Source organism: Melampsora larici-populina, assembly GCF_000204055.1.
Source record: "Melampsora larici-populina 98AG31 unplaced genomic scaffold MELLAscaffold_51, whole genome shotgun sequence".
NCBI lineage: Eukaryota > Fungi > Basidiomycota > Pucciniomycetes > Pucciniales > Melampsoraceae > Melampsora > Melampsora laricis-populina.
This window is the reverse complement of record NW_006768815.1, coordinates 156,912-179,582: the sequence shown is the minus strand read 5'-3', so window position 1 is coordinate 179,582 and position 22,671 is coordinate 156,912. Positions and strand designations below refer to the sequence as shown.

At 39.7% G+C, this 22,671-nt stretch overlaps 3 protein-coding genes across 3 annotated transcripts; all 3 read left to right on the top strand.

Annotated features, from left to right (window-relative positions):
• Positions 1-1,690: 1,690 nt before the first annotated feature.
• On the top strand, positions 1,691-3,073 carry MELLADRAFT_111171 (uncharacterized protein; the record flags this gene model as incomplete). The annotated part of the gene is made up of 4 exons (XM_007415530.1): positions 1,691-1,882; positions 1,966-2,311; positions 2,424-2,528; positions 2,676-3,073. The coding sequence occupies 4 exons, from the start codon at positions 1,691-1,693 to the stop codon at positions 3,071-3,073; spliced, it is 1,041 nt and encodes a 346-aa protein (XP_007415592.1).
• Positions 3,074-5,496: 2,423 nt separating this feature from the next.
• Positions 5,497-9,473, top strand: MELLADRAFT_50176 (uncharacterized protein; the record flags this gene model as incomplete). The annotated part of the gene is made up of 9 exons (XM_007415531.1): positions 5,497-6,343; positions 6,431-6,801; positions 6,896-7,102; positions 7,196-7,424; positions 7,494-7,643; positions 7,726-8,010; positions 8,089-8,496; positions 8,589-8,877; positions 8,951-9,473. The coding sequence occupies 9 exons, from the start codon at positions 5,497-5,499 to the stop codon at positions 9,060-9,062; spliced, it is 2,898 nt and encodes a 965-aa protein (XP_007415593.1).
• Positions 9,474-9,838: 365 nt separating this feature from the next.
• MELLADRAFT_92635 (uncharacterized protein) lies at positions 9,839-12,016 on the top strand (the record flags this gene model as incomplete). The annotated part of the gene is made up of 5 exons (XM_007415532.1): positions 9,839-10,410; positions 10,485-10,857; positions 10,954-11,255; positions 11,297-11,383; positions 11,479-12,016. The coding sequence occupies 5 exons, from the start codon at positions 9,839-9,841 to the stop codon at positions 12,014-12,016; spliced, it is 1,872 nt and encodes a 623-aa protein (XP_007415594.1).
• Positions 12,017-22,671: the final 10,655 nt, after the last annotated feature.

The following is a 22,671-nucleotide window of genomic DNA, read 5'->3' as shown; positions in this document are numbered from 1 at the left end:
TACACCTCCGGGCTCCAATAGTTCGTCGTATAAATGGAAGTCGAGTTTTGTATTACGGATCGAGTTTGGAAGAGCTATCTGTTAAACCAAGACAAATGTTTTATCCAACTTCAGTCACATGTGATGCAATTGAAGGTGTGAGGCAAATACCAGAAGGTAAGACAAGAAGTTATTTAATCAAATACCAGAAGGTAAGACAAGAAGTTATTTAATTGATGAGAGAACGCGAGAGTTCGTTATCATCGTTTGAAAACCATTTGGCATTCACTGTACTTCACGCTACTTGTAACTTCTGGCATCCAGTATTCCCAAGTTGTTATGGGACAGAATCCTCCCAAGTTCTTGTTTGTGTGTCAAACCCATGAACAAGGCTGGAACAGACTCGCCCGCGACGTATGGCAACAAACTCTTGGGATGGATAAACAAATCCTATTCACTACTATATAGCACCTTCAAATTAATAGCGACCTTGTGTGACTCCAGGGAGAATCCGAAACCAATGAATCCCGATGAATATATACCGTGTCAGTCTATACCGGAAGATAGAGCGCTATGATAGCGCTCTATCTTTGTACACTCTTCATTGTTTGATTTGTTTTTGTAGCAGTCAAGGACCGGCTACTTATTTAGCCACCGTAGGAATCTTTATACCCCAAACCCTTTAGCCTCACCCGATTTTGGGTAAAAGTCTCCCCTTCCTAGTAGGCATGATCAGGCTTGCTCGCCGAGAGGGACTTTGTTAGGTCAGTCAGTTCTTATGCATTATGTTGATAATGATTTGCTTAAATTGACAGTAGAGAGAAAAGTGTTCAATGGTATAACATCCATCAACATCATATAGGTATCCAAACAATGACCTAGCCTTGATTGCATAGGTCGTATCCTTGAGCACTTTGGGCAGTGCTCAACTGGGGGATGGAGCGTTTGATCAACTATGCGGATGGGTAGCCAACCATCATCAAGTTCTGTCATTATACCATGAGAGTTGACATGGTGTTGGGCGTTGACGTAACAGTCTTTCAATATGTTGAAAGAAGCCTCCCAGAGCAACTCCAAGTAGTTATGGATGGACAGTGGAAGACTTGCAGCGAGGTGTCGTATAGGCCTCTGGGCTGTAGTGAGCTCAAGAGACCGTTCACACCGCACAACCACGTTGGAGGTAACACATAAGAACTTGAAGAAGTCTTACACCGTGAGTTTCGACATGCTCTTGGCATCATAGGCGTCAAAAATCGAGATGAGGTCTTTCAAAAACATTGATAGGCCTTTCTTTTTGCCTTTCTTTTCTCGTGGTTCCCTATCTCTTTGCACATTGATTCACGTTGTTTACCTACCCAACGATTTGTACCCAAAACGTACTTTGTATCATTTTTGTCTCCCAACGCTCTTAGGATGAAACTTGTTCTAAGAATGCCACCGTCCTGATTTGTACGGTGCTCTTTGAGAGCTGTCTGTACGATATGTATGAAGTTCCGCACTTTCCACTTCCACGCTAAATTTTTCCACTTGTCAAGGGAGGATTTTCAATATGACACTCGCTGAGGACTCTGACCCATAAAAGCTCAAGTGCTATAGCTGTTTGCTTTTTGCGATTTGTTTATTTGTCTACATTCTGAGATCTGATTACAAACCGTGAAGCAGCTTCCGATATACAACATAGCTACTCTATCATCTTCTCTTTACATCCGAAATGCGTTTAATAAATTTTCTGGTGAGTGCGATCCTAATCAGCACTCAATCCATCGCAAAGCCATTCGAGCGAGGGATAGCCACTTTAAACTTGGGCAGGGCTCCCTTGAACGTTCCAGTTTTAGGATGGAAAGACAATGAAGTTGAAAAGGCTATTCACTCTAAGAGACTACTATTAGTTCTTGACTATCATGTAGGTACCCTGCTCCTTCATCAAGGCTTATTCTTCCATAATATGCTTCCCTAACTATACTTCTTGCCTGTTCAAAATTGTAGGGTACTTTAATGGGTCACGACGTTGGCAAGCAAGACCATCCAAAGCTAGAAAAAATACTCATGGACATATCTAAGACTTCAGATCTGGTCATCTCCTCAGGAGGTCCCGCTAAGGAGCTCCTTGGACGTTTTAACAATATACCTCACCTCACAATCTCTGCTGAGTTGGGAGTCGAAGTGCTTTTTCAAGGGAAGGTCATCAAAACTGCCCCGACGGGCACTCAAGAACAAGTGCAGAGGATCAAAAAGATCTGTGAGGAAGTTAGCAAAAGCAAGTCAACATTTTTTATACCTTTTTGCCTTTTACAACAAGAAATCATTGCATTTGCTGATTTTCTAGAAACCCGTCACGATGACTTTCAGAATTTAATGAAGGTAATCTTTAATTCCCGTTACATTAATAATGAAAGAATTTGTTGACTTTCTTGCCGGGGCCTTTCCTGTTTGTTGGCTAATAGAATTGAATCGAGATAGACACATAAAAGATAATCAATTTGAGCCTTACCCTGACAGGCTATATTCACATCGCGTTCATTTTGGAAACCAACTCGACTTGAAGTCTAGTCAGTGCTAAGAATTACTCAGATTCTTCTCCATATCATTCTAAAACATTGTTCATCGTCTTTTGCATGATCAAAGCAAAGAAATACTGATTGTAATCATTCCTGGATGTTTGTTTTAATTCCTGGCACACTGGTGCCTTTAAACAGTGGTCCGATATTTCCAGACTGTCAAGCAGAGGATCCAAGATGAAGGCTTAAAAGATTGGTTGGTTGAGTTACCCTCTAGTCAAACGTTTCTAAGCATCCGACTAGCAGATAAAGACAAGACAGATCTTACAAAAACTCTTATTGAAAACGCTATTGCTGAAGGTCATGAGTTTGATTATGTGATTGGTATGGGAGATGGCGAGATAGATGAACCTTTACTTGAGTATCTAAACCGACGTAATTTTCTTTCTATCCTCGTACACAATGCTTTTCATAAAAGAGTCAATACCTTTGCTCAGTTTCGTCTTCCTGATGTTGATGGTGCTCAAGCTCTACTGCAACATATTGCAGCTGAAAGGATCAAGAGGATGGAGGTACAGGGTTCAGTCTTAACATAATCATCTCAATAGATTGTATTAGCAGTATCACAGTAATTAATTAGATGCCAAGTTTTTAGCAAATAACAGCAGGAATGCTTGATGTAGACAAGATCTACAAACCATTGATGAGTCTTTAAGAAGTGGCAAAGAAAAATTCCAGTTTTTTTCAATGTAGCTTCTTGGCTTCTTAGTCACCTGCGCATCCCCGTTGTCGGTTTTCTACTATTCCACTTCTAGTTTTGGTCTCAATTAACTGCACTGAATGAGCTTCAAGTTGTTGGATCGTGTATGAAAACCATATGGGCATGTGTTTCCTTGAATTTTCATATCATTAAGATACAGTCTTGGATTTTTTTGGCAGACATAAATTGAATGTTCTTTCTTTTTTATTGCATCTTATATTGAGTCATTCTTTTTGTGCGAAGGCAGTGAGGATTTTTGTTGGCAGACACAATGAGGGAGGGTAGCAAAGAATACATTTTTCTCAATCACCTTGAAACAGAACTGCTTGATATACCTGATTGAACTTAAGTGAGAAGGTCAGATGAGATTTATCAGATGAAGAAACAGATTTCAGTCTGTTTCTCCAATGATAGTTTAAGACAAAATACGCATTTGGAAAGGATGTAAGATCTCAAGATAATTAACTCTTTACTCATTCAGTATCATATTATGACCACATTGTCATTGTTAATTTCTTATGATGTCTTTTCATTTCTTTCATTTTTACTCTGACATCATTACATTTGTTTCCTTCTCAATTTACTCAACTCTACCTTGGTTGTATGTATGAGATGTCTTTCCTATATAAGAATGAATGTTTTTCTTACTTTTCAGTTTCCTTTCTCATTCATTCTTATCTATCTTTCTCGTACCAATAGGCACTTTGCTACTGAGAACAACCCGTGTTCTATCAAAGCTTGTCCCTCTATATAAGACTGGAAGAAATTTGTACCTGTTTTATTTATAAGCTATGAGAATGAAGTCTGTTTTATTTATAAGCTATAAGAATGAGGTGAATTATAAGAGCCATCCAGCCCATCAGTAGGAAATCCATGACCCTATCAAACCAGACTTTATTCAAAATACAAGTGAATAGCATTACCACTTTGAGTGACTGTGATCATGAGATATTGTGGGATATTGAAAATCAATGTCTCATATCTATGGTACCATCCACAACACACAGACATTATGAAGCTTGATTTCTAAGACCAGCCTTTATCATGGGTAGAGACTGATAAGCTTATGCAAAACACTGGCAAAACAAAGATAGATCACACTGGGTTAATTGTTTTTGATTATATATATAGAACAGGTACTGATTAATAAGATATCAACTGAGTTATAGTTTCCAAGTATCTTGAGAACTGCTGAAGGTTACACAATGTGGTGTGCATGCATCAGGAGCTGTGTGAAATTTGAAATGCAAGAAAGTTTGTGTTTTAGTTTCCACCTGAGATCATGGTGGCTCACACACATTGTTTTTTTCAAAAGGCGATCATGTTAGGTATTACAGAGAACTGTGATATCAAGCAGTTTTTTTAGAATATCATCATCGGCTGATATGTTTGCGGATTGAAGATGTGATGGAGTGGATGTGATGAATCATGGGATTGTGATCATGGCTATAAACAAGTTGTGAATGAATTGTGGAATGATGATTTCTGGTTTTCGTCAATCCAACTCATCGATCGACCATCAACACCAGCCAAGCACCATCCAACACCATCCAAGCACCATCCAATATGTATCAACAACAACAACAACAACAACAGCAACCACCACTTCATCCAAATCACCCTCCACCTATATCTCCTAATCTTTCTCATCAGCAACATCCCCAATTTCAACAACAACAACAACCTCATTCACCTTTCAGTTCTCAATTTCCTTCAAATCTACCTCAAAGCCCTGGATGGCCTCATCCTCCTCAACAAAACCAACCTGCTCATCCACCCTGTTTGTTTCATTCTCAAAAACATATCTATCATTCTTGAACTCATTTCATGTTTCTTTTCCATATTCAGATCCTTCACAAGTCCCATCGAACGGAGCGCGACCTCAACAGCCGATGCATCCTACTGGCCAAGTCCAACCACCCTATCAAGCTCAACCTGGTCATCAACAACAATCTTATCACTCAAATCCTCAACATCAACCTATGCATCAAAGTGGGTATTCGCAGCCATTGAATGGGGTCCGACCTGAAGGATTTCAAGTTCAACATCCTGGTGTAAGATTACCGCCACCAGGGGATCCGGCTTCAGGTTCTGCCGCTGGCTTGGCTCAAGATTTGTCTAGGATGGACCTTGGTGGTCCTTCAGCTTCAGGTGTAAGCAATCATATAGTGTCTTCCTATGTGATCGGCGGTCGACCAATCGCATTTCTGAAGTTCTGTAACAACTGATACCGTTTCTGTTCCTTGATTACAATAGCATATGTCTCAAAATGTCGATCCAGCTCCAGTGAAAGCTAAACGACCGGCTCGAGCTTATCACCAAGAATTCGGTTCAACCAGCTCAGCAGGGCCTGGAATGATGTCTTCGAACGCACCACCGGCTCCTTCAGGTTATGGAGGTGTGGGTGTAGGAGCTACCTCTCCCATGCCTCCACGTCCTCAGTTAGGATCCCCTTCACTACCTCAAACTGGATTTCCGAACCCACCAACTTATCAGCAAAATGCACCACTTCGACATCCTGATCGACCAGCGCACCTACAAAACTATGAACATCGACCTATGTCTGCCTTACCACCTGGGCCTCCTCTCCAGCCTGAGTCTGCAATTGCCCAACCTCCTCATACTGCTGGTCAACGTCTCTCAGGACCTCGTAATCGAATCGATCCTAATCAAATCCCATCACCAGTAACAGTTCAAGAACAAGATGGTCTAGCATATGAAAGTGAACCATTTGTAACTTCGAGTGCGATTGCAAGATTAGCAGGTTTATCAGGTTTAGTACCAGCTCAAGTACCATTAAGTTTAACTGATTATGTTGCAGTAGATGATGGAAATTGTTCACCAAGGTTTATAAGAGCTACAACGTATAGTATACCACATTCAGATGAATTAGCTAATGCTGCACAATTGCCAATCGGTTTAATGATCCAACCATTTGCAGAATTAAAGTATGAAGAAGGTGGTCAAGTACCTTTAGTAGATTTTAGTCAAGGACCTGAAGGACCTCCTAGGTGTCAAGATTGTAGAGGGTATATCAATCCTTGGGTTCAATTTATTGAAGGTGGTCAAAAGTTTATTTGTAACTTGTGTGGGAAAACAACCGAAGGTTAGAAGAATTTAATCTCATTTTCCAAGAGAGTAAGAAACTGATGAAACACCCCCAAAAAACTTTCGGATTTCTCTTTTTAAACAGTTAGTTCAAGTTATTTTTGTAATTTAGATATGTCAGGACGAAGGATGGATTGTCATCAAAGAGCCGAGTTATGTAGAGGTTCAGTAGATTTTATAGTGAATAAAGATTATTGGGTTCAATCTGATTCATCAGATATAAACTTAAAACCAAGAAAACCAGAACCGATGATTCATCTGTTTGCAATTGATGTAAGTTGGTCTTCAGGTAAAAGTGGAATGTTGAATCAAGTTACCAAAGGGATCAAAGATATTTTGTATCCTTCTGATGATATCAATGAAGGAGATGAAGAAAGGTTTAGGAATACTTTGGTTCCTGGTTCTAGGGTTGGAATCATCACTTTTGATCGAACAGTTCATTTCTATAATCTTAAAGTAAGTCTTCCCTAACATTTGCAAAAACAACAGTTGATGATTTTTTTTGGTTTGAGCGACTGATTCTGATGATTTTTGTTTTGTGTACGTTTAGGCTGGATTAGAACAAGCACAAATGATGGTAGTTTCAGATTTAGATGATATGTTTGTACCTTTAGGATCAGAAGCTATGTTGGTAGATCCGATCGAATCTCGTTCGATCATTGAAGCTTTACTTGATTTGATTCCGGTCATGTTTGGTGAAAATCAAATTATTGAATCTGCTTTAGGAGGACCTGTACAAGCTGCACTTATGAGTCTGGTAATTATCTCATTGATTATCGTTTGATACTTTAAGGGAAATGTGCTATTTGATTGACTTTGAAAAAACTGGTGGTTTGATTTTTTCCATCAGAAACGGTTAGGTGGACAAGTGAATATCTTTTTAACTTCTTTACCTACTATTGGACCTGGTTCACTCAAACAACGTGAAGATACTAAACTATATAATACGGATAAAGAAAAAACTCTATTCTTACCGGCTGATCCTTGGTATCGACAAGTAGCTGAAGAATGTTCATTAGCTGGGATTGGAATCAATACGTTTTTATTCCCTTCTCAGTATATTGATGTGGCTTCAATTAGTAAGTTTTGTCTTTGTTTTACGGATCGTCTTTTTTTCTTACCATGCTATTCTTTGTCTTGGTTATCAGGTGTGTTATCCGGTATTACTGGTGGTGAAGTGTTCTTTCATCCTAGGTTTACACCTACTAGAGATGGCTGTAAGGTTCTTGCTGAGCTTCGTCGTGTGTTAACACGAGAGACAGCTGTAAGTGTAACGATGCGAATCCGATGTTCAAATGGTAAGAGATTTCTTTTTTTACCTTTTTAACATTATGATGTCCGATTGAATGAATCTTGATTTTGGTTTGGGTTTGTGAACAGGGATCCGAATTGCCGAACATTTTGGTTCATTCTTACAAAGGAATGTCACCGATTTAGATTTTGGTAATATGGATGCAGATAAAGCGATTGCAGCTATTATCAAACATGAAGGAAAATTAGATGAAAAATATGAAGCCCATTTTCAATGTGCATTACTTTATACTTCTGCCAATGGTGAACGTAGAGTTAGGTGTCATAATTTAGCACTTTCGGTGACTAGCGCTATGGGGAATGTGTTTAGAAGTGCTGATATGGATGCTACTATCGCTGTGGTTACTAAACAATGTTGGTTTCTTTCTTTTCGTCTTGTCTTTTTAAAAGGTTGATACTGATTCTAATGAGTTTTTTCTTTCTCTCGATTAGATGTGGCCCAAGTCACTCAAATCCCATTAAGAGATGTTAGAGCCACCTTAACAGACACATGTGTGAAGATCTTATTAGCATATCGAAAGAATTGTGCATCATCCACTTCACCAGGACAATTAATCTTACCAGAATCATATAAATTATTTCCACTTTATGCATTAGGATTAATGAAGACTAAAGCGATGAAAGGAGGTAATGTTTCATCAGATGTAAGAACACATTATATGAGATATTTGAAATCGTTAGGTGTAGCTTCAACAGTCTTAATGCTTTATCCTAGAATGGTACCCATTCATGCTTCAGAAGATGATGTGGGTGAGTTGAAAGGGAATGGCAGGATTAAGATTGCTACACAGATGAGAGCTAGTTATCTTAGGATGGAACCTCATGGTGCTTATTTACTTGGTAAAGCTTTTTTTCACTCTCTTCCCCCCCCCTTTTTCTTGAAAAATTCATTTTAACTGATCTTTTCGATTCGATTTTTTGATTGGTTGTAGAAAATGGAGATGTGATGTTATTATGGTTAGGATCAAGTGTATCACCTAAGATTATAGAAGATTTATATGGAGTGAATTCATTAGAAGAATTAGATCCACAACTTTCATCTTTACCGATCAGAGAGAATCGATTATCAAACCAAGTTAGAAGGATGATCAAGTATTTCGAAACTCAACGTGGTGGACGTCGGAATTTACCAATCTTGATTGCTAGACAAAACGTAGATGGATCTGAATTAGAGTTTGCTAATATGTTGGTTGAAGATCAAAATAATGATGCGATGTCTTAGTACGTTTTCTTTTTTCGATAGTTTTTTTCCAGAAATGATGTCAAGATTGATTTTTTTGATTTCTTTTTACAGTGTGGATTATTTATGTTTTGTACATAAACAAATTCAAATGGATTTATCAGGTGAAAGAAAAGATGAGAGTAGTGGAATTGATCCTAGTGCGTTATGGAGAGGAGCATGGTGATCAAAGAATGAAAAAAAAACGGAAAATAAAAGGTTCATGGCTTTTTTCTGGAAAAATAAGGGCAAGGGAATTGATCAGAAGAAGGAGGGATTAGATGGGGTTTTTTCTTTCTTTCTTTGCTTTGTGTTTTCGGTTTTTTTTTGGCTTTTGGCTTTTAGCTTTTCAAGTTTTGTTACTTTTTTTGATTACTTTTTATAGAGCATTTTTTTTTGTTTTGGAGGTTGAGGAACTTGTGGTAATGTGAAACCTATAAAAGAAACTCAAGAAAGAACAAAAGAAAGAAAAGAAAGATGAAAAGATGTTTTTTTTTTGGTTTTATGTCATGTTTGTGGTTATTTGATATTTCTGATTTTTTATTGTCTTATGGTTGTTCATTTTTTTGATGGAAGTCTTTGGGATAATATTTTTTTGATGATGATGATGATGATGATTTGATAAATTTAGTGAATTTTAATGTTGAATGAATGGTTTGAAAGGTTGGAGAAAATAGAAATTGAATGATGAACTGGGATCAAATCTTGGTGGTTCTTTAGGAAAAGGTTTTGGAAAGCTGATGTTTTTTTACTCAAGAAAATTATTGGGTCTAGACTCTAGAATCTATATGGACATTTTCCACCAATGAACCATGTCTTGCAAGTTGGAGGTTCAGCATTTGTGCCTGAAGAGGTCTGAAGCTCCGAGGAGGCAGTGTGACACTCAAGCTTAAAAAGGGGTCGGCCGATGGTTGACGGATCAGGTGGCCCGGTGCCTGACGGTACATCATAATATCTCACTCGATGACATCATACTTGGTCCTTGGATGCTTGCATGGTCGATGGACTGATCAGCATTCATCCACCATGGTCAACAGTTCATTGGTCTCTTTACCGCTCGATCTTCTACTTGACTCTCTTTTTCCTTATCTTTCAACCAAAGACTTGCTTTCTCTAGCTGCAACATGCAAGCCTTTCGAAAGGCTCATTCAATCTACTGAGACCATTTGGAGAGCTAGAGTTGAAGCCGAATATCGTTTCCCAGTTACAGCAACAGGTCGAGTAGATGGATTTAAAACATTATATCGAAAGCTTTCTAAACCTCAGGTATGGATATGGGGTCAATCTAGAAATTCGAGATTAGGATTAGATGGAGCAGAAGATTTATTAGAGAAAGCTAAGATTGGGTATGATCAAGTTCCTACTCCACTTAGACTTGAAGTAGTCGAATCAAAAGCTTTGATCGATCTTCAGGCTGGTGGTTGGAGCTTTCATGGTCTTACTTTAGATGGTCATATTTGGTGTTGGGGCACTATGGATGGTTCATTTTCAGGTTGGAACGTCCCTTGGAACACAGCCGTTCATGGTGCTGGCGAGTTAGTAAAATGACATCTCTTCTTAATATGTGATGTTTCATTCGTTCTAAAGTCGATCTTTGTTTATCATCAAGATCCAGGCCTCAGCCCGCACTTCTAGAGATCAAAGGAAACTCTACGTTTAAGTCTATTTCATGTGGAAGACAACACGCCTTAGCACTCACCGATGATGGTCAACTTTACGAATGGTACTCTTGGATACGTATCTCAAGACTGATTTCAACCCCATGGAAAACTTTAAGTCAGATTTCTGCCGGATGGAACTTTTCGGCTGCATTAAGCCATTCGGGTGAAGTTTATGTTTGGAAAAAAGCTCTGATAGGAGAAGTACAGGATAGTTTGAAAGAAATAAGTGAAGATAAGGCAGATGAAATGATTGTGTTTGATTTGGAGACTACTGATAGGTTTGTTCGATGTCCAAGGTTACCGGAACATATTGTCAAAATTGTTCGTCTCATCTCTTTTCGAATCTCTCCAAGCAAAGAAGTAAAGCCAGATATACTAATTTCCAATGAGTCCATCTTTATATGTTTGTTGGGGCAGGCTACCGGTGAAGACTTCATTATCTGCTTGACCGACACGGGAAAAGTTTACAAACTCGACCTTTCTCTTCCCAACCGGGCTACTCTCCCACCTCACCTCCAACAAGACCCTACGATTTCTGATGAAGAACGTTTCAGAAGCGGCATGCATGCCTCCTTCCTTGATCAGAGTAGGAAATGGATATACCTTCCTAACTTTTGTGAGCCAGAACTACTCAATGGCGCTTTGTCAACGGCGTTACCGAACCATAGTCCGAATCCGAAAAATGATCCACGAATCACCCATATCTCGGCTCAATTTCGGTCTTTTGTTAGTTATAGTGTCACCACGGAACCCAACGGAGATTCTTTCGTGTTTTAGGAAAGAAGGACTCGGGTGTTGATGATGAACCTGAAGTGATTCCGGAGCTTCAAAAGCGAGGAGTGATCCAGTTGAGTGATACGATAAATTCTTAGCTTTCCTTGTGAGTTCTTGAAAGAGCTGACTCCTTTGATGTCTCTTTTACCAATTTTCACCATGTATCAGAATCTCCCTTGGTGATCATCACTTCTTAGCACTCTTGTCCAATGGACAACTTTTGAGTTGGGGAAGTTATTCAGCTGGAGCCCTTGGATTAGGACATCCAAGACAACCTCACCAAGCTCTTTTCTCGGAGAATTCCGAGTTGGAAATATATGATCAGCCTGATAAACCCACTCCCACTTTACTTCAAAGTTTTTCTGGAAGTGATGGCAAATGGGCAAAGGATGATACAGGGATGAAGCGTAGGTATGTGTTTGCTGCAACAGCAGCTGGATGGCATTCAGGATGCTTAGCCTTTGGAATAGACGATGATGAAGATAAAGATCTTGGATTAGGAGTGATTGATAAAGATAAAAATAAAAGTAACGAGGAAACAGAGTCGACCAGGCGACCTATTTTAAATCCTAATGGAAGGGTTAGATTTAGGATTGGATATCCTGGTCGGTTTATGAGAGGTCCTGGAAGAGGAAGAGGTGGAGTAGATCATTATGGTCAAGGATCTTCACAAGGCTTTGAACATGACGATTTTGGGCCTGAGTGACAGAGTGTTGACCATTGATTTCTCTGTATCACAAACTTGTTTTTTTGTTTCTGCTACTCTGAGGTACAACTAAGATCTTGTAAGTAAAGTCAATTGCACAGATCTTTTTACACAGATCCAAATGCTTTCATTAATTCAAAGTGTAATATTTTCCTTTGTAATGATATGTGTATAATAATCATTGAGAATGGTAGTTTTAAATCATGTGGTACAACAGACTCAGTCCACATGTTCAGTTGAATTGGTGTTTAGATTTTGAATGAGCAAGACTTCAAGGGCCCCTTTCTTTGGTGTCTTGTTTGTTTTGCACTTTTCAGTGTATGTGAAATTATCCCTTTGACAATACCTGTTACGCACCTTGTTTATGTACTAAGGGTGGTTGAGGAACACCATGGCAAGTCTTCTCTTGTGCATGATCAAATTCTGCTGCAGTTTTTCTAACAGTCAAGTAGCACAATGTTAGGTAGAGACAAGATGTATAATATGAGATATGATAAATGTACGCCTCATGTGTCAGGCCCAAGATGAAGACAAAATTGCTCAGCTCATAAATCAATTGTTTATTGGAAGGAAGTTTGATAGATATCACTACTGGCAAAGATACTTCAGATTAGAAAATCCAAGGTATCCTTGTATATAAATTCCCTTGGACTGAGTGTGGGAAGAATTAATCCACCCCAAAGATTGCCTTGGATCATTTACTCAGATGTTGTGTCTGAGGCTTTTGCCATCCAAGGAGACCTCAGATTGGAAAAACCAAGGCATCTGTGTTGGTGGTGTATATTTATTGTACATTTTTTAAGAATTGAAATCATAAGATTCAGTCATGGTGATGATTGAAAATTAATGAATTTCTACGTTCTTGGATCTACAGTTGGATCTACAGTCACATATGACCTCCTGTTCATATATATAATTGATCAGGTCAAATGGAACTTCATTGAATTCATAAAAAAGATGAATATCTTTTTAGAAGAATTCCAATTATCTTGATTTTGGATGAAGTTGAATCATCTAACAATTTTTTGAAATTACACCAATTGTGGATTTCCCAATGAGCTATAAGTTCTATATATCAATGATCAGCTTCATGAATGCAAGACTGAATTTTGAAAACTATGAGAACAAGTCAAAGTGGATACAATTTCCTCTTGAAAGTCATTGAAATTCATGCTGTCTTTGTATCTGTTTCAAATAACCCTCAACCACCAGTCAAAAAACCGCTAGCAATCAATCCAGAGCGCTTAGGAAGCAGTGGGAACAGAGCGGCAGTTGGAGAATTTGCACAATATTACAAATGTTCAATTGGTTCTGTAATTAATTGTACTTGCTGTTGTATCTCAAATAACACAAACTGTGGCCATTACTTGAAGTGGCCTGGTCCCAAACAACAGAAAGAGATATATCAAGTTATGGCACTTGAAGGTTTTTCCAGCTGTGTAACATTCATCAATGGAACTACTTCCCCACTTTATCAATGTCTAGGGCCCAATGGTAGAATAGCGGTACACAAACCTGGAAACCCAACCTAAAAACCCATGGACAAAACCCACAACAACCTGATTGTTTTGGGGGTTTTGTTCAACAGGGAAGGGAAAACCAATGGACAAAACCCCAAAAACAATTGGGTTGTCATGGGTTTTCAGGTTGGGTTTTTATGTTTGTGTACCACTAATGTTTTTTGATTGCAAAAAGCAATATACAATCAGCTGTTAAATTGTGTGTGATTGTTAGCTTAACAAAGCCCTCTCTGTACTCAGATTTCAACAATTACCATATAATCTTGCTTAAGTAGGATTTGTTTTAAAATGTTTTTGTGTTTCTCAGGCATAGAGAGTTTTGTGTCTCTATCTTTGTTTTCTTTGCACAACAAAAAGCTAGTTTGTTACTTATGTTTGGGTTATAATTTTCCTGTGCTCAAAGTTCAGAGATTTTTCTTGTTTAGTTTTACATATTTTGTTGTTTGACTTCTCAACTTGCTATATACCAACAGTGTGTCATAGCAATTGCACTCTCAAAAAACCAAAAAACTTATTATATGTGGTACCTGTACTGACGGGCCAAAGCTAGTTGGACTTGGATAAGTTTGCTTGCAAAGGAGGTTGTTCAAGCACTTCAATATTGAATGTTGAACTTAACAAAGTCCCAAGCAGGCATTAAAACCCAAAGCCTGCTTACGGACTTAGGCACAATGTGGCTTTCCTGGTGTGAGAGGTGGTGAGTTTTAATAGGTGTCAAAGGGCTCAATGAGAAACTTTTGCTACGCAAAAGCTTTTCAAATTGCCTCACAAACAATGGAAGTCTTGCCTTCCGGGCAATACCCTATATTCAGATCCTCCAAGGTTCTATTGTTGTCCAGATTGTGTCTTTTTATTTACATACAACTGTGTCATTTGTGTAACATTGTCCTCTGCTTTGGATTTTTGAAAATCAAAAATCTGCCTTTTTGGCATAAATGAAGACTTGAGCACAACTCCAAATATGGATGATCTGAGTTGAGGTTGGACTCAGATGCAGCAGGACTTCGATTTCCCCAGGTACAATTTGGAAAAGTCTTCTGCTGCAAAACTTTTTCATTGAGTCCGTTTTTCCTCTATTAATTCCCATGACCTCTTCATGCCAGGAGAGCCACATTGCGCGCAAGTCCCTCCGCAGGTTTGGTCTTACCGCCTGCGAGGGACTTTGTCAAGTTCAATTGAATGTGCTATGTTGCATCAATTTTTCAGCTTTTAGGAAAGTGTTTACAGTGAGGTGATATGAATGAATTTCGGGTGATCAATTGACCAGCAACCTTATCATTTTGTTGCCGCTGCTGGCTCTCATGACGTAGGTCACCCCCTGTCTTAAAACTACAGACGTCACAGTGTAACCGTACTTCTTCAACTCTCACTGTCGCGAAAATTCCATGTGGATGTGATCATGTGATATCCGTAGTCGAAGTCGCGAAGGAAATCGATCGGTATGTGACACTGAATGTGCCAAGTTGCCCAGGTTTTTCTGATTTTCCAGCTTTGCGGATACATATGTAGTACTTGTGTCCAGGCAAGTGAAATGAATGGATTGCGGACGTTCATTTACCTAACAACCCTTCGATTGGGCAACCGCTATTATTTATTGATTTGGCCATTCTTGCTGACAATTCAAATTCTCACCACCGCTGGGATGATGTTCATATAATATATTCCCTCCCATCAGCCTTCATTGGTTGACTATTTCACTCGACTCTACTTGACTTGAATCATCTTTTGGTGCTCACTGCCAATTATACAAGATAATTCTCACAAAGTCCATTTTTCCTATCACATAATGAAGTTTATCTTGTTTTTACCCATCCTCTCTCATCTCCTCTTCCTTGTCGGAGAAACTAAGGTGAGCGGGCGCCTTCAAGCGCGTTGGGTTCATCCAGACAATCAGGACATCAGCAGCAGTAGCGAGAGAAGATGGCTCTCGTATAGTGATCAGGGTGATTGGTCGGACAACGAATCAAATGACCCGTCAAATAATGTATTGCGAAGGCGAAAAAACGATAAACCCAAGAAACCGACTAAAGATAAAGAAAAATGCAAAGATTCGTTCAAGAAGCCACCTAAATCGTCTGGAACAAAATGTGACAAGAAAGATACAAAGGGTGGCAAGGATGATACAAAGAAGAAGCCAACGAGTCATAAAAAGAGTCATAAAAAGAGTAAAAGGGACAAAAAGAAACAACCGGACAAAAAGAAACAGCCGGACAAAACAAAACCACCGAATGGCAAGAGTGGATCAGAAGGTTCAAACACTGCGACGTGCAAAGCTGCAGGCGGCGGGAAGATGGTCGCAAACACCAACGACTGCGAAGCGTCAGTCGATCACTGTTTTTTATCATCTTTGTAATGTTTCCTGTCATAAACAACATGCTTGTAACAATCCGGCCTCTGCACCTAGCACTGATAAGCTAATTGACACTGATTTCGAATGGGTGGATTACACAGTGCTGCCAGACATGCGGCCCAAGCAAGTTTAGCGTGTGTCAAGTTCAAGAGCTGTGCTGTAAGTTCTGTCATCTAATCAGGTCAATTGATATGCTCCACCGCAAGCTGAAAGGCTTGGCTTCAACAGGTCATGACAAGGGTCGTCAAAGGCCAGGTGAAGAAAGCACAGGCAATGAAGGAGTAGGTTTCTAGCCACTGAGTACCTCTGATCAACATCTTGTGTCAACTAACAGAAACATGGACATTCTGATTGATCTGTCTGAACACAGTGCATCTGGGAATGACGCTGCAAGTTCGTTTGGAAACTTGCTCAGCAATGAATGCAATGTTGAATGTCCAATCCCCTGTGTGAGTCTTGCAATCCCACCTCTCAATATGGAAAAAAATTGATCTGGGTCTCCACATTGTCATGTTGATAGAAAGATTGGCCAGTCAAAAAAAACAGTCCGGACTACGACCTACAATGGTCATATCTCTTTTTCAACAAATTAGAAACATCCCCAACCCCTCAAGCTTGTGATAAGGAGATATTTGACGCGTTGCAGGCGGCTCCTTGATAAATCCTTTACCACGAGGTTTGCCTTTATAGATGTATGGTTTCAGTTGTTGAAGATGCACTTTGACAAACCTAGCTGAAGATGACTGTCATCTAGCCTTACTATGTTTTCACTAATTAGCTTTTTAAGTATTCATGCTTCAAAAATTTTCTCATCCTGCTGCCGGAACAGCCTTGCTGTATTCCTTGATCTCTCTGTCTTATGTTATCACTTCTTGTCCATTGTTTCTAATTATTTTGAATTTCACAAAATCACTTTCTTTTTGTGATTCTCACAATATAATATATATGATGATGGACTACAATCAAGCAGACTTCTGTGATGAAGAAATTTAGTGAGCAATTTATATGGCTAATTTAAAATCAAAATTTCAAAATGTATAACAATTTTTTTATTTTAAGAAAAATCTGACCAGAACTTCAGAAACCATTCATGCCTGATTTCTTATTTACTTGCGCAATTTGAAGTCAGATCATTATAATTAATTTTTATAATTCATTATATATTAACCACTAACTATTTACTTTTTATAATAACTCAAAAAATCAGAAGAGAAAGACTTGGCAAAAATTGATAAGGTAAAGAGCAGAGTAGTTGTTTTCATTCTTTAAGATAAGATGAGTGTGATCAATGTTGATGTATTGAAGAATTCAAACAGTTATTCATAGGAGAGCTTGAAAGAACTTACTCTGATAATTAGAAAAGGAAGGGATTTAAGAAGAGGTGCAGAAGTGGTGATACAAACAAACAAAAATCAGTCAAATTGAGCCATTTTCACATGTACAAATCTCAAATTTCATTGCACAAACATGAGTAAGCTTTCATTCAAGGCAGCATCCTTCAATAGACAATAAAGCTTAGGTGAAAGGCTGATCAAGTTGTAGCCAGAGGTTCTGGCAGGACCCTGGTATGCTCCTATGAGGGATACTGATGTAAAAATATGAATTTTGAGCTCCCACAGAGATAAGCCCCTTGCTATACCCTTACTTTCAGACAAGTTCAATTTTCCAAATCAGCTGTATGATACCTTTAAGCAGCTCTGGAATGGGCAGAAACCGGCAAAATCTAAGTCACTAGTGCATAATCCCATGAAGTGCAATTATGTGGGAGCTCAAAAGTCATCTTTTTACATCAGTACCCCTTATAGGGAGCATACCGGGGTCCTGTTCTGGCACCATACAATTTGTAGGAATTTGGTTGAATGCCACCAAATCATATCAGAAGTGTCACATATACCTTTTGCTGAGATTCCCAGGGCCAACATACAAATCAATTGATGTGTTGGATCACTAGAGAATTGATACCTGTGACAGGAATCAAGCCAGCCAAACAGAAATGCTTTTGAAAAGCCTGTTTGTTTGGCCAGACAAAATTTTAGCAGGATCAGAAATACAAATTTATAAGAATAATTAGTCATATTTTAAACAGATATGTACAGTCAATCCAGAATAGCTTGATAAAATGAAATTTATTTTTTTTAAATTTCACAGCAATACAGCCCAATACAGGCATTCTTATAAGCATATGTAGCCTACAGTCGAGCAACCCTTGATTGAATTTGGGCTGCTTACCGTTTCACCTCTTTACCCTTGATCCCACCACCTCTTTCCCATCGATACCTTCCAATACCTCTTGTTTCCCATCGATACCTTCCAATACCTATTCCAAACCACCAGTATACCATCATGCCCACCAGAAAAACAAAGAAACAACTTGCTGAGGAAGAAGAGGCCAGAAAGAAAGATTTGTGAGTATTCCAAACTGTTTCCTTCTTTCGATACTTGTTACTGACCATCTTATTTGTAGTGCGCGACGCCGAGCCCGTCAGGCTGGGCCAGAAGGCCTTAGTCCTGATCCCGGCAGGACTGGGACTCCTTGTTATTTTGACAAGTGAGTTCCTTTTCTTTTTTTCTCTTTCATCGTCTTCAAGTCTCTGATCAGCTTCTGTTTGGTTTTCAGACCCGGTCATCATTGGGAGGACCGTCGATACGGCAGACGCCAATACCTCAACACCGATTTAGTCCACATCGATCCCTTCGCCGAGCCAGGCTTCCAGGAATTTTCTTGCCCTTTCCAAATTCGTCAGTTCTTTTTTTTAAATCTCACTTCCTTCTCATTTCAATATCAACTGACCTTCGATTGATTTGTAGAAATCAATGTTGATGCTGGTATCGCACCAATAGTTTTTCCAATAGCCCACCAAGGCTTTGGAATGCCTATGGCGGCTGTTGGAGAACATCAACACGATTTAGATGTCCATCGGGACCCTCTCTTTGGCGTTCAAGAGGCCAGAAATCGAGTTGCTGAAAGTAAGCTTTTACCTTATCTATCAGAAGCTACCGAAAAGAAAACAACTGATCTCTTTATCATTAGATCCACATCGATATGTGGATCTAACTCAATCACCAAGCCCAGGCCCTGGAGAAGCTGATCACCATGTCGAACCCGTGGAGCGCAAACCAATCCCGGCCAAGTTCTACTTCAACCTTTTCCTTGCTAATCCCCTCACTGACGCCGACAAACGATCCGGTGTGCCCATCTCGTACATTGAATATGGCATCCCGGTCAAGACCCCTTTGGACATCATGATCCAAGTCGATGGACAATCACTTGGGCAGGTCAAGTCGTCTCTTTTCGATGCATGCGACGGCCACAAGAAGGGATGTGGCAAGATGTTGAGGGTAGCTGACAGCGAAGGAAGAGTGATACTTAAGGGTTACGTGACTACTGGTGGCATCTTTGGTAAGACTGCAATGCCAAAAATTTCATCCGAGGATATTTTGAAGGAGTTCCAAGCCATGATCATCTTGAAGAAGGGGAAGGAGGTCGGCTTCAGTCTCTTCATGGACAACCCAAAGAAAACCGCCAAAAACAATTCCAAAGTAAGCCCTTTTCGTCTTTCTTATTATTCTCATTCTCAATTTGGTATTGATTTTGTTTAAATCAATTGAACAGACAGTGGATTTTAATCGGGCGTTGCAACACCAACTTCCAAATGTGTTGACCGATGATCAAGTCGATGAGATGGAGATGGCGGTAAGTTTTCTTTTGATTTTTTCAATGTTTCAATTGATTCTTATCAATCTTCTCAAACAGGCTATACACGTTGAACCGGATGTTCAGGCCCTTCGAGTGACTCTAATGACGATGTATGGCTGTGTTTCAATTGGAGGTAAAGAGTGTATGGGTATTATCAACCCAGCCAACACCAACGAGGCGATGCATCTCTCACATTTGGCAATGGACATATGGGCAGAACTCTTGGCACAGGTGGCCAAAGGTACGACGTTACCTAGTGAGTTCCATCGAGACAAGTGTCGCGGTGTATGAGTCCGAAACCAGGGCCGGGACAATACCCGGCCCAAGAGAGAGAGAGCGATACAAACTGGCGAAAATTTCATTCCCAAAGTTCTGTATACGCTACATCACTCAACACCTTCAGACTCGAATTGCAAATCTACAAGATTTACGCTGTACCCCGCAAAGAAACATATAGTTTATTTCTTTCAAAACCCTCCCTCCCACCCTACAGAGAGATAGAAGACAATTGCGAACGTAAAGGCGGTGTTAAAGATCAAGCAAGCAATAAAAGATAAGCGACAGGATATAGGAAGGGAATACAAGGTAAATCAAAAAGAAGAAGTCTAACAAGAGAACAAAGTAAGTAAAACAAAGGAAACAGGAAAATCAGTAAGCGGCAAGTCAAGGTTTCATGGGCCACCCACCCGCCCCCGCCCACGAAAACCCTTTCTCGGACAGGCAGTCCCGGGCCTACGGCCCCCCCCACAAACCGGGTTAGAACCTGATGAAGGTGATAACCTACCTAGTGATTGCTTGGAAAAGAAAGAACAGCAAGACAAGTTTAGAAAAGAAATAAAATGCAATGAATAGTACAATGAGAGCTGAAACAAGACACACACACAAAGATGGACTTGTAAGTCACTTTTGATTTCTGAAAATCACTCTTTCAAGACTTCAGTTTACTGACTCTGATTAATGCCATTTGATCATTTCAATTTAGGCCATTCATAAGCCTGGAGTCACCTTAATGAGACCACCTACCGGACCCGAGTTTCGATGGTTGCCGATCAGCAAGTTACATTCCAGAAAGGCTTCAACCGCCAGCTCTGTTCAGTCAACCTCTCAAGTCCCAATAGTCTCACACCACGAGTCTACACCCCAATCAGATTCCCCAGCCCCAAGGCCACTCCCTCACTTTGACTGTTACCTCAACTTTTGTTCGATCGACGAGGACGACCAAGAAACTCGTGATTTGCTCAAGAAATACAACATCGTCAATTTTGAGATGTTTCTATCCTCCGAGCTTAGCTGTGCAGTGATGGAACGTTTCGGGTTTGGGTTTGGACAACGTGTCCGACTCCATGAAAATGCCGTATTATATCGACAGTACCTCAAGGACGAAGCTAATCCCACATTTTAAACCTCATCCCACCTCCAATCTCAAAAAACTCATCTCACCTTCAATCAAAAAAAATGTACTGGCCTCTGTGTGTTAAAGAGTAACGTTTATATGTTGTAGCCACAGTATACTATAGCAAAATGACTCGTTATATATTATCCTTTGTTTGTTTGTTTGTTGAGCAAAACTATGCTGTAATCAATCTGTTGTTTAGTTAAAAAACAAGTTCAAAACCACCAAGTGTTCAAAGTGCCAAATGAGAGTAACTTTCTTCAAGATTTTAATTCTATGCCACTCACTTGAACCAAGACTAAATGAACAACAAGATTTTCTTGTTTCTAGATTTCACAAAATATCTCATGATCTATCTCATGTTTTGAGAAACATGAGATAGAAAGGTCTTGATCATATATCAAGATTGATCCTGAGTTTGATCAAAACCTGCCTTCAGACTCACAAAACGTGACTCTTGACTACAACTACAGAAACATCAATACCTAAACCTCTTAGAAGCATGAGATTTTTCTTAAAAAAAAAATGCATGCTGTACTGTGTTCCATGTTCTCATCAAATTGGTTCACCTCCTCGATATAACTTCACTCAAGCTTATAATAAAACAATATCTTTCTTTGCATTTCTTTTGATATCAATATTGAGGCAGCTTTTACAACATTTTTTTTAAAACTCATCGTCATCATCTTTAGGTCTGTAACCACCAGTCTTGTAAAGATTGACAATGAAAGAGCTGGTACAAACTTGGCTCATTACCCTTTTCAAACATTTCAACTTATCGATAGCCTCAGCAAAAATCCCGTTCCGACAAAGGGCATCCTTGAATACCTTGAATACGCGCTCGATTGGGTTGAAGTCAGGAGAGCAAGGTGAAAGATAGACCAATAATACCCCAACTGCCTCGCACAACGCTAGTATTCCACCACGGCGATGGATAGTTGCGTTATCCATCACCAAAACCGAGTTTCGATTTGGGAAGCGACCCATGACAGGGAGCTTGAATAGAATTGAGCGCATCAGCTCATTATTCATGATCGATTTTGATAGAAACAGTCACTTACCAAGATGTGTTTCAAAAAGGCCTGGAACTCATCTCGACAATAGCCATTGACCTTGGCGTTGACTGCGAGTAAGCCCAATTCACAGATGGCAGCCAGCACAGTATAGTGATTCCCCGCCCTCGTACGCTTCAAAGACTTGGGTCTTTCACCTTTCTTGGACCTAACGTGGTTTTGTTCAACATCCTGTGGTCGAAGCCTGGTCTCATCTTCATGATGGATGAAAGGATAATCAGATCAAGTATTGAAGAAGATAGAAGTGTTGGAAAAATGAACTGCTTACCTAAGAAGACCAGACACTCTGGTGGAAGATGGGCAACTTGACCCGAGTATGCTGCTCGTAGCTCGGTTGATTGGTTGCTATCAACCTTTGCAACCTTGTGAACGGTGAGGTAAAGTCGCTCCTTGAGGTCGTTGGCAATAGTTTGTCAACAAGAGAGTAGATCGGTATGATCATACATTGCTTCCTGGACCTTGTCCAGGAACATGCACGGATCGGCTTCAATAAGTTCAAGCATGAACTGTCGGTCTTGATCGGAATATATAGTCGGACGTCCTTGTTTATCATATGAATTCGGATCTCTGATGACCGCATGAGTAAGGTCGTAGAGTTCTTTCCAACGTGTGAAGGTTTGCG